The sequence below is a fragment of the Peromyscus leucopus genome, chromosome 7 (genome assembly GCF_004664715.2).
Source record: "Peromyscus leucopus breed LL Stock chromosome 7, UCI_PerLeu_2.1, whole genome shotgun sequence".
In the NCBI taxonomy this organism is placed as follows: Eukaryota; Metazoa; Chordata; class Mammalia; order Rodentia; family Cricetidae; genus Peromyscus; species Peromyscus leucopus.
Genome location: NC_051069.1, coordinates 96,762,723 through 96,781,681, shown reverse-complemented (window position 1 = coordinate 96,781,681; position 18,959 = coordinate 96,762,723). Strand labels below are relative to the sequence as shown.

Below are 18,959 nucleotides of genomic sequence, written 5' to 3'. Positions count from 1 at the left end.
TGTCTTTCCCAAAGCACTTTAATGCACGCACCAACCCACAGTCCCTGCCTGCTGGCTGGGCAGGAGAAGCCAGCCTCACCTGGAGGCTCCCATGGCTTCCCACGCCCAGTGTGCCTTCCCCCTTCCATCAGTAGGTGAGGGGTGTGAGGATGAAGAGCCGGTCTTCCTCTTTACGGATCCAGCGCATCAGCTTATGGATGGCACTGACCGCTGATGCCTTGGTTCCCAGTGGGCTGTAGCACATGTAGAGCTCAAAGGCACCTGTCACCTGGAGGAGGGGGCAAAGGGTCATCACCTAGAATAGGCATGCCTCTCGTGGCATCTACCCAGTATTCGTATGAAGACCAGTTCATCTAGGGCCGCCTTACCCAGGCTAGGAGGTTCTCATTGGGGCCTGTATAGTAGATGGTCTTGAGTGGGCGAGAGGCGTTGTGAGCACGGCTGTGCAGGTACTGGTAGAGGCCCAGCAGCCGCTCCTGCTCCTCTTCACTGGTGTACGGGGCCTCAATCTCAGGACTGCAGATGGAGAAGTGGGTTCAAAAGGAATGCCTTTCACTGTCTTCTCAGGAGAACTAGAAATACCTATTTCTGGACAGGGAGCTTTTACTGCCTGTTCTCTCCAGGTGCTTCCCTACGACTACAGAAGACCCAGGACAGACTGCGCCCTGCCCCCCCTGCCAGGGTCATAGTGATCCTTTAGTGACCCTTCCTTAGAGAGGCTATTTCTGAGTTTAGGTATCTAATGGAGTAGCAGGTCAAGAGTAGAGGAAAGCAAGCTGGGAAACCTTCTGAGCCAAAAGTGGGGTTGGGGAGAGGACATCTCTGTCCAGCTCCTTTAGTGGAGGAGTGGGTGGGGTAAGACTCTGCATCCTGGTCTGCACCAAAATGACCCCAAAGGCAGAGCTGCTCCAGGGCAAAGGACCTGGGAAACCTCTGTTCCAGCTTCTTTCCCAAGTTGTTTCAGGCCTTACGTGTGTTGAAGTAGAGAGGTGTATGCCCACCGGGTGCTGCCAGAGGAAAACAGCCTCAGCACACCGGTACACTCTCAAAGGAGTGCTCAGTTTCAGGGCTGCATCTTAGGTCTCAGGACCAACCAGCCTCCCCCCACTTCTGCATCCTCGTCTCCCTGAAGCAGTGCCTCCGCTCACCTGGTGAAGAGTCCCGAGCTCTTTGACTTATAAAGGAAGTGGCGAAGGTCGGGGATGCCCACTTGGGCTACGCTGTAGTAGGGTGTGCGCAGCGCCTCCCGCAGGGCCAAGTGGGCTCCCCGCTTTCGAAGGCGTTCCTGGAAGCGGCGGCGGCAGTCCGAGACTGCGAAGAAGTCCTCACGGTCGGTAGACACCAGCAGCAGGCAGAGGTCGGTGTCAGGTTCTAGATAAGAGATGTGCGCGTGGAAGAAGCCGGCTGCATTGAACTTTGGCAGGCACACGGGGGTCCATGCCTCGCCCTCACGGAAGGATGAGGAGGAACTAATGAGGTTGAAAAGCAGGTGCAGGTCGATGGGATGCAGGAATTGGTCCTTGCGGCGCACCAGCGCCACCAGCTGGTTGCGGGCCAGCAGAATGGAAAAGACCAGGCTGCGAGCACGCGCCTGCTGCAGGCTGGCACTCACCGTGTCCCGCACTGCCGCTGCCAAGGGCAAGCACCGCGCCGCGCCCATCAGGAAACTGGGGTCTCGAGCCATTAGCTGCAGCAGGTTATCGGTGATCCGCTCCGAGCCTGAGAGCAGGCGCCGCAGGTCGTAGTTCTGCTTCTGCTGGAAGATGTGGCTTAACTGCGCGCCAGTGAGGAGGCTCAGGATCTGGTAGTAGATGTACAGTAGCTCCTGTGCCAGCTCCTGGGCCGACTGCCGCGTCCGGGCCACCGCCACCAGCACCAGAGGGCTCCGGCGCACGAATACTACCTTGTAGCCATCTGAGGGTGTGGGCAGGGGGTCAGCTTCAGCCCTCCTCCCAGAAGCCCTCCCGGATAGGCTTTCCCAGTGGGCTTTGCTTTCCAGGGTTTCCTTGCTGGGAGCTCTGAATTCAGTAGGGGCTTATCGGTTGTGGGCTGCCAGTCACCTCCCTTTCCCTGCCATCTGTTTCACAAACTGACTCTCTTGGACTCACAAGAAGCTCTTCAGGCAAACACATTCTTTGTTTGCTTTTTGAGACAGCGTCTCAAGTAGCCCAGGTTGGCTTGAGACTGGCTAATGCAGCAAAAGCTGATCCTCCTGCCTCCACCTCCCAAGTGCTGGAATTTACAGGCTGCATATACATCACTCAGGAAAACACATTTTATGCTAAATGCTAACTCAATTGGCGAGGGATCTGGGCTAAGGATCTGGGCTTGATTGTTTTGTTTTTTTTTTTTAATTTTTTTGTCACTGCCCAGCGGGGCTTTCGTCCTTCCTGATGGCAGACTCTTGGTAGAACTGCCTTTAGCTCTCAACACAGCCGCACTACCTCAGGAGGCTGATATTGTTAGTCTACGTTCAGTAAGGATGAGCATGAGGCCCAGAGAGATGGAAGGACTTTACTCTCAGGCACAACCCAGCTTTCTAGGTGTGAGTGAGTGTGCGTGCGTGCGTGCGTGTGTGTGTGCGCGCGCGCGCGTGCGTGCGTGCGCGTGTATGTATGTGTGCGTGTGCGTGTGTGTGAGTGTGCGTGTGTGTGAGTGTGCGTGTGCGTGTGTGAGTGAGTGTGCGTGTGTGCGTGTGTGTCCAGGACAGACCCTGCCACTGGAGCCTTCCCCACAACCCTCTTCGGGTGGCTCACCTGCATGGATGGAGCGGATGGCATTCTTGTCTGCCTCCAAGAAGGATACCAGGGCAACCATGACACCCATAGTGCTGGAAAGCGCTTCCTCAGACCCATAGCGAGAATACACAGGCTTCCCTGCCTCACTCAGTACAAACACGTGCTTCTGGTGGAGGCGCCATGCCTCCGTCGCGTCCTCCTCCTCCTCCCCATCAGTTGAGCCTTCCTGCGAAGGCTCTGCGGCTGGTCGGCCAGCTGCCCCCTGGGGCTCCAGCCAGTCTTCAGAGCTTCCTGGCAGCATTTCCTCCTGCAGGTCACGGGCCACACCCGTCAGCTGGGTGCTTAGCTCGCTGAAGTCCTGGCTGATCTGGCGCATGTCTGTAGGCAGTGGGGGGGGACTCCCAGCATACTCTTTGGGGCTGTCCCCAGAAGCTTCCCTGTCTTCTGACTCTGTCAGGTCTTCGTAGGAACGGGCATGAACAAACATGGCGCCCTCCTGCCCTGCACCTGCAGACCAAAAGCACTGGTGCTTAGAGACACCACCACTCACCAAGGAGATGCCGAGAGGGTCACTGCCTGTCTTGAAGGGGCCAAGCTACTGTCCTCTCTACCACCATCTACTATGGATCATGCTCATCTTCAACGGAAAAGTCCTTGGTCCCAAGGCAGCAATGGAAACTGGTGTTTGCCTACCCCTCACTAACACTGAACAGCTCACCCCCTTGCCCATTCCACACTGGCCTTTATCCATCTGCACTTCGGATCCCCCCCAACACACACACACACACACACACACACACACACGCACACGCACACGCACACGCACGCGCACGCGCACACGCACACGCACGCGCACACGTGCACACGCGCACACGCGCACACATACTTACCCAGGAGTCTGCCCCTGCTGTGCACCTGGAAGGCAGCCCCATCTCCCCATGTGGATAAGTACTTGTCACGCTTCCACTCTCAGGTAAGAGGTATTTATTTATTTACACATCTGACTCCAACCCCAGACACGATCATTTTCTCTCTTTAATTTCCTTTGGAACACTAACCAGTTATTGGTCACTACAATGGTACCCCCCCAAGAGTACAAATTTAGTTATTTACCCTCTCCATCCATGAGGGAGAGCTACCACAGCCCCTGACTACCAGCCTGTGGCTTCTCCAGGACAGGGGCCACATCGGGCTTCTCTTACATATTTTTGAGGTGCTGGAATCTAAGGACTGAGACATACTAGGCAAGTACTTGACTAATGAGCTAAAGCCCGACTCCTACTTTGTTTTCTTCTTTTGGAAATATGGTCTTCCTACATAGCCCTGGCTAGCCCCATATTCATTATGTAGCTCCAGGCTGTCTAAGATCTCACACCAATCCTGCCTCAACCCACAGGTGCTGGGATTACAGGTATACACCACCATGTCTGGCTCTTCTTTTCCTTTTGAAACACAGAATTTTCACTAAAAGATATTTTAGCTGGGCAGCGGTGGCACACTCCTTTAATCCCAGCACTCGAGAGGCAGAGCCAGGCAGATCTCTGTGAGTTCGAGGCCAGCCTGGTCTACAGAGTGAGATCCAGGACAGGCACGAAAACTACAAAGAGAAACCCTGTCTCAAAAAACCAAGATAAATTTTAGTCTGGCAGTGGTGACATATTCCTTTAATCCCAGCACTCAGGCAGAGGCAGATGGATCTCTGAGTTTGAGGCCAGCCTAGTCTACAAAGCAAGCTCCAGGACAGCTAGGGCTGTCTCAAAAAATTAAAAAAAAAAAAAAAAAAAAGGTATTTTAAAAATATTGACTTTCAAGTAAGAGCGTTAAGAGAAGAAAGGAATCATTTTATATCTTTGCTTATTTTTCTTATAAGAGACAGGTCCTCACAGTTGTCTAGGCTGGTACAATATGAAATGGCAAGAAAGGTAAGATGTAAACTGAGCCCTGCTCTCTGCCGTGTCCCCAGCATGTGACAAACACTGACTGAATGAGCAAATGTACAAGTGAGCGGGGAGGAAAGAGTGGTTAGGGACCCTACGTCCCCCTGGAGGCTGGCTTGCTCCACTAGTCTCTGGTTGGGGAACTGCATGCTCTGCCCATACCTGGCTCTGTTCCCTGGGTCAGTCCTGGCGTGGGGCTCTCAGCTCTCTCCACACTTTGGCCATCGGAAGGAGCCAATGTGCCATCAGGGCATTCGCTGCTTCTCTTCCTCTGCATGTCAGCAGCCATCTTTTGGGCTGTCCTATGAAGTAAAGAAAAGAAAAAAGAAAAAAAAAACACATCATGGAGGGCAAAGGAGTAAGGTGTTGGTAGACACCAGTGTAATTAATAGTACTTAGGTTTCTTACCAGGACCCCACTCAGTCAAATCCCTGGGAAATGACTTCTGGGTATTCTCTCATAAAAATATTAAGTTTTAGTCGGGCAGTAGTGGCACATCTTTAATCCCAGCACTTGGGAAGCAGAGGCAGGCGGATTTCAGTGAGTTCAAGGCCAGGCTGGTCTACAGAGTGAGTTCCAAGACAGCCAGGACTGTCTTGAAAAACACTCCCTCCCCCAGAATGTGAATTAAAAATACAAGCCGGGCGGTGGTGGTGCATGCCTTTAATCCCAGCACTCGGGAGGCAGAGGCAGGAGGATCTCTGTGAGTTCGAGGCTAGCCTGGTCTACAAAATGAGTTCCAAGACAGGCTCCAAAGCTACACAGAGGGACCCTGTCTCGAAAAAACAAAAAACAAAAACTAAAACCTATCTCTCTTCCTTGGAAATTGAACCCAGGTCCTTGTACGTAGGAGGTAGACACTTTACCACTGAGCTATACCCAGCCATCATGCTCCTTTTCTGATTATAAAAAGACACAAAAAGACACATTCATCAAAGAAAACATGGAAACATAGAAAGTGTAAAGAAATGTCATTCATTCTCTCTCTACAATTCAATCTTTCTTGCTACATTGACAGCATTAGCTGCTCTTATTAGTTTGTTTAAAAACATGCTTTTTTTCTTTTTCTTTTTTTTTTTTTTTTTTTAGCGTGTTTGCTTGTTTTCAAGACAGAGTCTCTGTGCAACCTTGGCTGTCCTAGATCTTGCTCTGTAGAGCAGGCTGGCCTCAAACTTACAGAGACCCACCTGCCTCTGCCTCCCCAGTGCTGGAATTAAAAAGGCATACACCACCACACCAGCTTAAAAACATGCATTTTAATTTACATTTAAAATTATTTATTTAGAGACAGGTGTGATAATGCACATCTTTAATCTCAGCAGTCGGGAGGCAGAGGTAAGTGGATCTCTGTGAGTTTGAGGCCAGCCTGGTCTACAGAGCAAGTTCCAGGATAGCCAAGGCTGCACAGAGAAACCCTGTCTAGGAAAACAAAAAACAAACAAATTTATTTAGAGGCTAGAGAGATGGCTCAGCAGTTAAGAGCACATGTTTTTGCAGAGGACCTGGGTTCCATTCTTAGCACCCACATGGTGGCTCACAGCTGCCTACAACTCTGGTTCCATTCAGGCACCAGGTACATATGTTGTGCCCACACATAAATGCAGGGGCAAAACACTCTCACACGTAAAATAAAACACATAAAATAAAATAATACATCTTTAAAATAATTAAAAATAAAATAAACTATTTAGTGTGTGTGTGTGTGTGTGTGTGTGTGCGTGTGCACACATGTATGGAGGTCAAAGGACAACTTTTCAGGAGTCAGTCCTCTCCTACCACTTTGTTTGAGGCAGGGTCTCTCTTGTTTCTATCACTGTGCAGTGCACTCAGGCTAGCTGACCCACAGCTTCCTGCTGGCTCTCCCTGTCTCCTATCTCACCACAGATGTACTGACATTACAGATATGCACCATTGTCCCAGGTTTGCACATGTGGGTTCCCAGGATCAAACTCAAGTTTGGCAGCAAGATCCTTTACCCACTGGATCATCTCACCAGCCCCTACATACATTAAGAAGACAATGTATAATTTTTATATGTCAAATACAAATAAATACACAAAGGAAGAGGACCAGGAGGAAGTCACACTATCAGAGTAGCCAGTATTTGTACAACAGCAGTTCCAGGACTTCAGAGGTTGAGGCAGAAGGATTGTTCAAAGTTTTGGGCCAGCTTGGGTTACATAGTGACTACAAGGCCAGCCTGAAATCCACAGTGAAACCCTGTCTCACAAAAGTTCAAGTACAGGTTAGCATGCTACAAAGTTGATGTGGGTTAAGTTACGTAATCCCGAGCAGGTTAGTCAACAGGAGCTAGGACCTGAAGCTGAGGGTTTGGAGAACTTGGTGTAGGAATTGAAACATTTCTGTGACGCCTCCTTTCACTCCGCATCCCACCGTGAATTTCCCCATTCAAAACTGAACTTGCCATGGATGGGTATGGTAGTGCACGCCTTTGATCCTAGCACCAGGAAAGCAAAGGTAGGTAGATTTGTGTGAGTGTGAGGCCAGCCTGATCTACAGAGACAGGTTCCAGGCCAGCCAGAGTTACAAAAAGAAACACTGTCTTAAAAATAAAAATAGAGGTCCAATGTGGTACTGCACACCTTTGTCCCAGCATTTGGGAGGCAGAGGCAGGAGAATCTCTGTGGCCAGCCTTGTCTATGACGTGGTGAGTTCTGGGATTTCCAGAGCTACATAAAGAGACCCTGTCTGGAAAAAAAAATTTAAATTGACCAACAAGTTTTTTTTTTTTTTTTTTTTTTTTTTTTTTTTTAAGGCAGAGTTTTCACTGTGTAGACCTGGCTGGCCTCAAACTCACAGATAGCCACCTGCCTCTGTCTAGTATATACCTTTCTGAGCACACAAAATCAACCATGGGTCTGGAAGCAAGTCTTCTTTTTCATTTAAGGGCGTGGTGGTGGCGGCGGCGGCGGCGGCGGCGGCACGCCTTTAACCCCAGTACTCTGGAGGCAGAGGCAGGTGGATCTCTGTGAGTTTGAGGCCAGCCTGGTATACAGAACGAGATCCAGGACAGATACCAAAACTACAGAGAAACACTGTCTCAAAAAACAAAAAACAGGGCTGGAGAGATGGCTCAGGGGTTAAGAGCACCGACTGCTCTCCCAGAGGTCCTGAGTTCAATTCCCAGCAACCACATGGTGGCTCACAACCATCTGTAATGAGATCTGGTGCCCTCTGAAGGGACACAGGCAGAACACTGTATACATAATAAATAAATAAATCTTTAAAAAAAAAAAAAAGCAACAACAAAAAGATTTAATTCTTTGTGTGTGTGTGTGTGTGTGTGTGTGTGTGTGTATACATGTCCTCTCCCCTTCCCTCCCTCCCTCCTTCTGTGTGTGTGACAGAGAGTTGTGTGTGTACAGCTAGCCATAGGCACCTGGGTGCTAGCGTGCGAGGGAGAAGAGAACATCGGTGTTTCACATTTTCTCAGCTAAAATGGACATGGGTGATTATACGCCTTTAATCCCAGCACCCAGGAGATACAAGTCAAGTCGATTTATGAGTTGAAGGCCAGCCTGGTCTACAAAGTGAGTTCCAGGACAGCCAGGGCTGTTACACAGAGAAACCTTGTCTCGAAAGACCAGAACAAACAAATATTTTCTCAGCCATCTGGAAGCCAGGAAGTTTAAGCAATCCTCCTCTCTGTCCCTCTTGCCGTTGGGGTTGCAAGGTATTTGTGAGGCTTGTTATGTGTGTGCTGGATCTCCACTCCAGTTCTCATAGTTTTGAGAAAACACTCTTGACCATTGAGCAATCTCTCCAGCCCGTCTGGAAATAATTCTGAGTCGCTTCCTTCCGAGCGGTGGTCCATTCTGCTAGTATCAGAGCACAGCCTTCCACATGCGGTGGCATGGGAAACACAGCTGGAAGATTATGTGTAAGCTCTTAAACACTTCAGAGTCAAAGCTGTCTAGAATTAGTGCCATAGCTAAGGGTGCTGGGTAATGTGGAGAGTCCACAGATAATTGCTGAGCAGTAAAGTTTCTGCCACAGCAGCCACATTTCTCCTGTTCTCTCTGGAATCTGTTACATCCAGACATCATTGTTCCAATGACTCCAAGATCAATTCACTTCACCCCTGAAGAGTAACAGAAACAAACTCCTGATATATCTTCATTCTCTCTCCCCCTCTTCTGCTTCCATCCCTTACCTAGCTTTTTAATTTTTCTAGACAATGTCTCACTTTGCAGCTAAGGCTGCTCGGCTGTTCTGAGGTTCACTATGTAATAGTCTCTCCTCCCAAGTCCTGGGATCACCTGTCTAGGCAACCGATTTCGGCTTGCTTTCTCTCTCCTAGAGCACTTACCACTCTTGGCTTCTGTACACCATTCTCTTTTCTTGTCCCCCTGACTGTTTGATTGGAACCTCCAGCTCACTCCCGCTTGATCTGGAAAGCCCCATTCCCCTCTCTCTCCAAACCCCTCCCTCTCAGAGAATCTCCAACAAAGAAAAGGCACCAGAAAGCCCACTTCCACATTCTTGGGGGCTCCAGCAGCTCCTCCCCTGAAGTTGCCAACCGCTCAAGTCCCTGCCTAAACCGGCCAGCTTTTGACCATACTTGGGCATAACACCAGCTTGTGGTGGACACATCAGCACCCTTTGCCTCCACCCTATAACCTCCCTGCTTTAGTTCAGGTGTGTGATTTCTCCACCTCAATCTCTGAGACTGAAGAACTCACCTGGGAGTCACTTTGCTCAAACAGACCTGATCTTTTACTTTTTCAATTTGGCTTGATCTGGCTTACTGTGTCAGTGGAGAAACCTATTATGGGGGACAGAAAACCTATTACTGACCTCATGGACTACTCATCTGAGTCCTTTTTACAGTTTTTATTGGAGGGGCCCAGAGTTCCGTCCTTGCTTCTCTTCTGTTTTTACTCAATGCCTTTGTGATCTATACATACCTCTATATATCAATGAACCCAACTTTCATTTCTAGCCCCAATCTTTCTTTTATTTTCAGGCATACACACATAATTGTTGGTTATCTTAAGGTTATACATCCCAACCAAGATCCCAATCTATCCTCTCTTTAGAGGATGTTCCTTGCTAGGTATGGTGGCACACACCCAGAATCCTAGCACTTGAGACTTGGAGGCCAGAGGCTCTGGAGTTCAAGGTCATTCTAAGCTACAAAGCAAGCAAGTTCAAATCCAGTCTTGCCTATGTCTCAAAAACAAACAAACAAACAAACTAAGGGGGAGGGTGGTTAGAGAGATGGCTCAGCAGTTAAAAATATTTACTGCTCTTCTAGAAGACCCAAGTTTGGTTCCCAGCTCCATGTTAGGCCTACAACTGCCTATAACTCCCACCCCAGGAAACAGATGTCCTCTCCTGGCCTTCACAGGGCATGCACACAAGTGGCATACATTTATACAGACATATACACATAAATAAAATAATAATAATAAGGGGAAGTGGAAGGCTGAGTCAGAGAGATGCTGCCAGCTGCCACCATGAAAAGCGAGATGTAAGATACTGGTAAGCCATGAGCCACGTGGCAACTTATAGACTAATAGATATGGGTTAATTTAAGATATAAGAACTAGATAACAAGAAGCCTGCTGCAGCCATACAGTTTGTAAGCAGTATAAATCTCTGTGTGTTTACTTGGTTGGGTCTGAGCGGTTGTGGGACTGGCAGATGAGAGATTTTTGTCCTGACCATGGCCCAGGCAGGACCAGAAAAACTCCAGCTACAGAAGCCTGGATTGCCTTGGAGACCCCAAGATGTTAGAGATGCCAGAGCTGTGGGATACCTGCCAAAGAGATCCGTTAACAGGGAGCAGAACCAGCAGAAGAGAAAGAAGTGCTTTGCAGTCAACAAAGCTGAACAGAGTTGGAGATCTGAAGAGCGTTTTGACATCAGCATGGAGATGCAGACTGTGGAATTTGCTCATCTGGTTTTTGGTCTTATTTTTGTCCAGTATTTCCTTGCTATGCTCCCTTCCTGTGTTTTGGAATGGTAATGCATATCTTATGTGTTGTTATTCCTAGCCACTTCTGGAGTCACATGACCACGCATGCACTGTCAGCAGTCATGTGCTTAGTCACTCCAGGGCCTTATGTCCTATGTAATCTGTGCACAGCATGATCACGTAATCTGCATGCAGCATGATCACGTAATCTATGTGCATGCATGGTGTAGCTACATAAGCCCATATACGTATGTGTGAGGTTACCTATAAAAGCAGGCTCTACCTGTTGGCCACTCTCTCTCCCTCTCGCCAGAGATAAAGTGTACCTCTCTCTCTCCACCCTCCCCACCTTTCTTTTCGGTAGGTCACTTCCACCCTTTCCCTTCCCTAATAAAAACTCTTATAGTGGGTTCCATTGTACCTCATGTTTTCTTGCGCTTGGTAAATAACACCGACAAATAAATAGCACTGTGCAATTATATGTTTAAAGTATGTTATCGATTCTGCTTTTTTTTATTTTTATAAAGATTTCTGCTTTTTTTATTTTATTTTATTTTTACAAGGAGTTAAGAGATTGCCATTCATCTCAGAAGAGACTTTGGTCTTTGAAACAAGTTTGAAACTGTTATAGACTATGGGGACTTTTGATGTGAGACTAAATGCATTTTTTTAAGCCTTTGGGGAACAGAGAGTGGAAATTAGTGGCTTGAAAGAAAATGGCCCCAAAGGGAGTGGCACTATTAGGAGGCATGGCCTTATTGGAGGAAGTATGTCACTGTTCATACCTTCCCTCAGTGTGCCTGCCAGTTGACTTCCTGTTGCCTACAAGAAGTAGGACACTTGGCTATTTCTCCAGCAACACACCTGCCTGCGTGCTGCCATGCTTCCCACCATGATGATAATGAACTGAACCTTTGAACTGTAAGCCAGCCACCACAATTAAATGTTTCCTTTATAAGAGTTGCTGTGGTCATAGTGTCTCTTCACAGCAATAGAAACCCTAAAACAATAACATAATTTCTTTATTGATTCTTTGGGAATTTCATATCATGTACCCTAATTCTGCTCACCTCCTACCCCCATATCCTCCCCTCACCCTTGTAATGTCCCCCCCAAAATTAACCAAACTAAATAAACAATTAAAAAAGAAAATAATAATAATAATAATAATAAATCTTAAAAACATCAAACCAAAAGGGACATCAGGGATGGCTCAGTCTATGAAGTGTTTGCCTTGCAAACAAGAAGACATGAATCCCATCCCCAGAACCAGCGTGAAAAAGCTGGGTTTGGTGCCACTTGTAATCCCAGTGCTGTGGAGGCAGAGACAAGAGGATGCCTGGGCTTGCTGGCACAGTGACTGATGTCAGCTTGGTCTACACCAGGTCCTGTCTTTTAACACAAAACTGAGCATTGTGGCTCAGGCCTATAATCCCAGAACTTGGTAGGCTAATGCAGGAAAGCTGCTGAATGACTGAGGTTAGTCTGGGCTACAGAGGGAGACCTTATCAAAAAAAATTTTTTTAAATAAATAAAAAGGAGTGAGACCTTATCTCAAAGACTAGGCTGCTGCTTAGTTCCATCTTTTAGCTCTGCATAAACCAGGACATAGTGACACACACTTGCAATCCCAGCACTTGAGAGGGAGAGGCAGCAGCTTGGGATACATGAAAAACTATCTTAAGCTACAGAGCCTCAAAAAAAACAAAATTAGGGCTTAGGGATATAACTCAGTTGATAGAATGCTTACCTGTAATGCATAAAGTTCTGGGTTCCAGCCCTGTACTATATAAACTATGTATGGAACTGGGGAAAGAGCTCGGTTTTTTTTTTTTTTTCCTGCTTTTGCTATTGCTGCAGCTCATTTCACAGGACCCATGTTGGGTGGCTCACAACAACCTGTAACTCCAGCTCCTAAGAGACCCAGTTCCTCTTTTGGCCTCCTCAGGCACCCATACACACACATACATATACACTCATATACAGAAATAAAAGCCAAATCCTTAAATAAACATGTGCAGTTACATACCTGCAATCTCCACTCTTGGGAAGTGGAGGTGAGGATGATCACAAGCTCAATGTCCTCAACTATATAATGAGTTTGAAGCCAACCTGGGGTATATGAGACTGTCTCAAAAACACAGTAAACAGGGGCTAGGGATGGCTCAGCAGTTTAGATCAGAGCACATACTTCTCTTAGAGTATCCTTGGGCTTGATTCACAGCACCCCAATTCACAACCGCCTGTAACTCCAGCTCCGGTGGATCCAGTGCCCTCTTCTGGCCTCTTCAGGTACTGCACTCACACAACTCCCTCTCCACATAAACATATAATTAAAATAAATAAAATTAAAATCTTTAAAATGGGTAAGTAATACTGGGAGGGAGACAATAAGACAATAAGTAGTACCTTTCACAGAATAACTTATCAATGTTAAGTAGTAAATGCCTATATCCAATAGTTGACCTTTTTGTTTGTTTGTTTGTTTTTGTTTTCCTGAAACAGGGTTTCTCTGTGTAGCCCTGGCTGTCCTCCAACTCACTTTGTAGACCAGGCTGGCCTTGAACACAGAGATCCACTTGCCTCTGCCTGGGTTCTGGGAATAAAGTGAGCTCAATAGTTGAGCATTTCTTATCGATTCCATGATTGTCTGAGTGGTTCAAGCCACCATTATCTCTCTAGCAAATTATTGCCACAACCTCCTAGCCAGGCCTAGTGTGTCCCACCGCTCTGTCTTTGGATTCGAGGTGAGCCTCTTGAAACACAGGTCAGGTCCAGTCATTCCTCTGCTCACAGTTCTGTAGCACTCCCCCGACAGCACACAAGGCCCTCCCTCCTTTATCTCCCCACGCTTCCTCTCTACCCTTTCTTCCCACCGTTTCTACCTCAGCTCAGCTCACCCTGAACACCTCTGCGTGTAACCTTTGCCCCTTACTCTTCCCTCACCCAACTTCATTTACAGCCCTTCCTAGGCTAGCACATGACTCATTCCTTCACGTCAGGTTGTTGCTGGAGTACCTTATCAGAAAGGCCTATCCTGCAATACACCTGCTCACCCTGATTTTTTTCTAGATTGAAGGTCACCCTTCACGTGGCCTGCTACATCCGAGACACATGCAGGAGGAATTAAACCAACATTTGGAAGAGAAAGAAAAGGGAAGGTCTATGAACAACACCCAGTTCAAGTGTACCTGCGATCAGGCAAGAAAACCCTTGTCTGTAGAAACAGCTTGTCTTTGGAAGTAATCAAGTATTCAGGAAAAACAGCTCTGTAGTTAGAGGGACTGATTTTACTGGTCTCAATTTTCTCACTTCTAAACCGGTATGGAATGGAAGCCGGGTGGTGGTGACACAATCTTTAATCCCAGCACTCGGTAGGCAGAGGCAGGTGGATCTCTATGAGTTCCAGGCCAGCCTGGTCTACAGAGTGAGCTCCAGGGCAGTCAGAGCTGTTACACAGAGAAACCTTGTCTGGAAATATCAACAAACAAACAGTATGGAATGGAGCTATCCTTCCAACAGCTGCTCTGATTTGTGGGGTGGTGAGTTTAAATGAGGTGACGCATGTGATCTGGCTACACAGAGTAGGCATATCGTGGACTCAGCGGCTGTTATTAGCACACTGTGGCCATTCTCAGCATTCAGTCTGCATTTATACACAGATCCAGTGGTCTCTGTCCTGCAGATCAATCCTATGGGAATTTGCTCAGTAAGCTAGAACCTGATGAATGACTTGAGGAAGCCAGGTGAGCTCTAGTTTGAAGGACCTCCACCCCCACCCCATGTCAGGTCCAAGAGCCATCCCTGGGCCTCAGCCTCAGAGTACCAAGCAAACCAGCTGATCTCGGGCTCCGCAGTTGCAGAAAGTTACAGGCTGCTAGCTTCTGCTGCTTCTGGATCTCTCTCCCAAGTTTACTCCTAGGTCTGCATAATGCCCCTCTTTGTGGTCATGTAATTCTGGCTTAAAGATCCAAACAAGTTCTAGCCCAGCTTCACTCTGTCCGTCAGTGTGCCTTTTGTGCTTCCATTAAAGGAGCCCTGTGTTTCTGAGTGTACCCAGCATGGTACCTGCATGGGGAAGGAAGCAGGGTCAGCTGTCTAGAGCTAGCAGATGCTTTTTTCACAACAGTCCCTTTGCTATGTGAGATCATATAGCATCTTTATCCTCTCCAAGGTCAGTGTGGGGTTCCAGCCAGAAGGCCTCGGGAAGCAAACAGCTTTCTGGATACCCACCCACTCAGGCAGGAAGGTTGAGTGGATCAGGTAAAGCCCACTTCCCGCCTCCACCGGACCTTTAACCTTTGCAGCTGATGCTCCTGGGAAGCTGAACCTGAAGTAGTTAGCAAGGGAGTTATCTCAAACCAGCCCCGGAAGTCTCTACAGGAACACTTTTTAGGCGGCTCCTCTAAATGTCCCCAGGGCATGCAACTTTTCCTAGAAGCGTCCAACTGAGCCTGAGTGATGTCACCGAAAGAACTGGTGTTCTCCCTCCTTCTCCTGCTCCTCCCTCTCTCGGAAGACTCCTGAGAGGGTAGGGTCTTGCAAAAGCCCCTTCTTATTGGCTCCTAACCACCTCGATCCTTCGTCCCGTCCTGACAGTGCTTCACCTTTGGCCTTGACCTTTTGGTCTATCTGGGAGGACGATGCAGAATGTATGACAGAAGGGCCCGGTTGAGGCTGTGCTGTGGGTGCTTCAGCGGGATGCCTACTCTATACTAAGCCTAGCCTGATCCTGGTCACCCCTAGAGGCCACTCCCCTTCCTGACAAAGGCTGCTCACATTTCCCAAGCAAACTCTAGCCCAGAAAGGGTTGGCTCACCTGGTGTAAGGGCAGCCTAGTTCTCTGAGCCAGGACACCCTTGAGAAGGAAGTCTCAAGACCAAGACCCTTCCTTGAGCTGCCTGGCTCACTCCACCACCCCGCTGTCGCTTTTTAGGAGAACTCTGAGGGCCGAATACGTCCGAATTGGGGGTTGGTGTCTTACCCAGCTACCGCTGCCTATGGGACATTGCCCTCCCGGCCAAAGAATGAGTTCTCGCCTCATCTTTCGTATTGCCCAGTTGGGGCCAGCTGGCTGAAGGACCCCAAAGAGACGCAGTACTCCTATCGGTGCAGTAGATGGCCGGGACCCCCCAGTTTTCAAGCCCCTCCCTCTAAAGATGACAGCTTGCCCGCCTCTCGCCTCCCCCAGGCCACGTGGGTTGGCAGTCGAACTCACCTGTTTCTTGGGGGAACACAGGACCCACCGAGAGTGCCAGTCACTGCCCTCTGCCAGACCCCTGGGGGGCTATGAACGTCCAGCCGTGCCTGGGCTGAGGGTGCAACTTCGTGGGGCTACCGCCCCTGGAGGATACCGACATGGCCACAGCGGAGGAACCGATCTCTCGTGTCCGACCCTTAACCGGCCACCGGCGCAGGAAGACAGCTTTCACCGGCCTCTGGTGGCGGAGGCCCGGTTTCAGCCGCTTGGCCAGTCCCAGCCCGCTCCTCGGTGCATTGTGGGAAATGTAGTCCGTAGCTCTCCGCAGCCTTAGCACTGAGGGAGCGGTTCCGGGCTCCGGAGCCCGGCGGAGCCAGAGGCGGGGTCTGACCCAGGTCCCGGGTTGCCTCACCTGGCACCGCCTTCTTTCGTGTCTTAGAGGCCGGTCCCCTGCCCCTCCTCTCTAGTAAGAGGTTAATTTCAAGGGACGGTAAAAGACGTCGGTATTTCCCCACTGATCGTGGGAGGAAAATGTAAGTTTAGGGAGCTGGATAAATGTCATTAGTGAGCCCAGCCACACGGACTGTAAAGGATGTAGACATCGAAAAGGCACACGAATTGTTGCTTACTCTGGTCTCAATATTATTAGTATAAGAGTCTAGAAGGCGCAGTTCTCAACGCTTCACATAGACTGACCCGGGGTGCTTTTAAAAATACTTAATACCCTTCAATAAACTGCATTCGGCATTTAAAAAAATACTTAACACCCAGACACCACCCCTAGAGATTTTTACTTAATTGGATGCATGTGGGGAACTAGGCATCAGATTTGTTTTTTAAAGCTACCGGGTGATTCCTTTTTTTGTTTGTTTGTTTGTTTCTTTTTCGAGACAGGGTTTCTCTGTGTAGCTTTGCGCCTTTCCTGGAACTCACTTGGTAGACCAGGCTGACCTTCGAACTCACAGAGATCCGCCTGCCTCTGCCTCCCAAGTGTTGGGATTAAAAGCGTGCGCCACCACCGCCCGGCAATCGGGTGATTTCTAAGGGTAAGGAACTACTGCTTGTAATTTCCTACGCACAAAGTAACAAAAACAGGAAAACAAGTTTCCGAGCAGCCTTTACTTTTGGAGTATAGTTTAAGGAAGTAAAATCAGGGAATAACAATAGTATTATTGATATTTTCTGTGAAGCATTGTGCTCACTTCTTTAGCTTCATGGTGAAGTATCCCAATAGTTTGGGGTGAAGGACAAAGTCGGAAACCTCTGATCCTTCCTTGCTGTTGGACAAACACCCTCAGGTGGTTGGTCCCTTGTGTCTTACTCGGTCCTGTCCAGAAGTTGGGGAGATCTGTGTCTCTGGCCATTCGGGACCTGTCTCTATGTATGACTGACATGGTGACAAAGTTGTGACCTTTTACTAGAGATCGCTTTGCACAGGGTTATTAGAACCTTTCATGTTGGGTAAGGGAAGCTTCCCATGTGAGAAAGAGTTCATTCCCTTGGAATGGAGGGAGAGAGAAGGGAAGTGGAGCTTCTTCAAGTCTTCACAGGTCTTTCAGTATTTTCCCTCTTTGCTAGCTCAGGGTTCCAGGTTCCCTAACTTGAGGCAAATATAATTTATACAGTTTTGCTCTGTATACTTAATTTCATATTATTTTATTGTAGGAGTGTTTCCAGATATTTGATTACACTGTGTAAAGATGTGTCATTGTGATTGGTTTAATAAAAAGCTAAATGGCCAATAATAGCTAGGCAGGACTTCCAGGCAGAGAGAGAAAGCAGGAGGAGGCTGGGGAAGGGAGATGCCAGGAGACATCAAGAGGAAACAGGAGGTACAAGGTGGGAGAGAGGTAATGCGATGTGATAGAACATAGATTAAAATAAATGGGTTAATTTAAGTTATAAGAGCTAGTTAGAAACAAGCCTATGCTGTAGGCCGAGCTTTCAAATTAAATTTTCATTAATTAAGTTTCATAATCTGTGTCATTATTTGGAAGCTGGCTGGTAGGACAGAGAAATACTCGTTACAAAGGAGTCTAAGGCAAGAATTTTCTTTGTGTGATGATGGGGATTAAACCCAGAGCCATGCCAACAAGTACTCCACTATTGGGCCTCAGCCCTAACTCTAGAACAGTGGTTCTCAACCTGCAGGTCTTGACCCCTTGGGGTCACATGTCAGATATTTACATTATGATCCATAACAGCAGCAAAATTATAGTTATAACAACAAAAATAATTTTATGCTTGGGGGTCACCACAACATGAGCAACTATATTAAAGAGTCTCAGCATTAGGCAGGTTGAAAAACACTGCTCTAGAAGATCTCTCTTTTTTTTTCTTCAGTTTTTTGAGACAGGGTTTCTCTGTATAGCCCTGGCTGTCCTGGAACTCACTCTGTAATCCAGGCTGGCCTCAAACACATAGATTTGCCTGCTTCTACTTCCCAAGTGCTGGGACTAAAGACATGCGCCACCACTATCTGGCTCAGAGTCTCATTCTTTTTTTATGTGTATATGTATGTTCTGTGTTCTATGTTCTGTGTTCATAAATGTACACAAATGGGTGGGAATATGTACAGGTGTGTGTGTGTGTGTGTGTGTGTGTGTGTGTGTGTGTGTGTAGTCCAGAGGTCTATAATGGTCTAATAAGTCACTCTAATCAGCTTCAACTGTCAAGTTGACACATCCTACAGTCAACCAAAAAGTGAGTCTCAATGAGGGACTTCCCAGATCATATTGACCCATGAGCATGTCTGTAGGGAATTGCTTTGATTGTTAATTGATGTAGAAATGCCCAGCCCATTGTGGTTAGTACTATTCCCTGGGCAAGTGGTCCTGGGCTGTAGCTCAAATTCTAATTGGTCTTAATAATAAAAACCCAGAGTCAGATGTAGCTAGAGTTTTCCTGCCAGTCCCACAGCCGCTCAGACCCAACGAAGTAAACACAGAGACTTATATTGCATACAAACTGTATGGCCATGGCAGGTTTCTTGCTAACTGTTCTTATAGCTTAAATTAATCCATTTCCATAAATCTATATCTTGCCACGTGGTTGGTGGCTTACCGGTGTCTTCACATGCTGCTGGTCATGGCAGCAGCTGGCAGTGTCTCTCCACCTCAGCCTTCCGCTTCCCCGAATTCTCC

At 47.9% G+C, this 18,959-nt stretch overlaps 1 protein-coding gene across 4 annotated transcripts; it reads right to left on the bottom strand.

The window, feature by feature from the left end:
• Positions 1–16,138, bottom strand: Mon1a (MON1 homolog A, secretory trafficking associated). Of its 4 annotated transcripts, XM_037207916.1 has the most exons (8): positions 15,835–16,138; positions 12,808–12,931; positions 12,646–12,728; positions 4,838–4,977; positions 2,757–3,245; positions 1,149–1,914; positions 369–516; positions 1–268 (listed from the first exon to the last, which is right to left on the bottom strand). In XM_037207916.1, the coding sequence occupies exons 4-8, from the start codon at positions 4,962–4,964 to the stop codon at positions 128–130; spliced, it is 1,671 nt and encodes a 556-aa protein (XP_037063811.1). In that variant the 5' UTR covers positions 4,965–4,977; positions 12,646–12,728; positions 12,808–12,931; positions 15,835–16,138; the 3' UTR covers positions 1–127. The 4 variants fall into 4 exon arrangements, with proteins under 4 accessions (XP_037063811.1, XP_037063810.1, XP_028742858.1 ...); XM_037207915.1 differs by lacking the exon at positions 12,646–12,728 and having other exon boundaries at positions 12,808–12,929; XM_028887025.2 differs by lacking the exons at positions 12,646–12,728; positions 12,808–12,931.
• Between the last annotated feature and the right edge of the window lie 2,821 nt (positions 16,139–18,959).

Coding starts and splice junctions, on each gene's coding strand:
- Mon1a (XM_037207916.1), bottom strand. CDS start 4,964: ATGGCTGCTGACATGCAGAGGAAGAGAAGCAGCGAATGCCCTGATGGC. Junction 3,246..4,837: donor GACCCAGGGAACAGAGCCAG/GTATGGGCAGAG, acceptor TTTGGTCTGCAG/GTGCAGGGCAGGAGGGCGCC. Junction 269..368: donor ATGAGAACCTCCTAGCCTGG/GTAAGGCGGCCC, acceptor CCCCTCCTCCAG/GTGACAGGTGCCTTTGAGCT.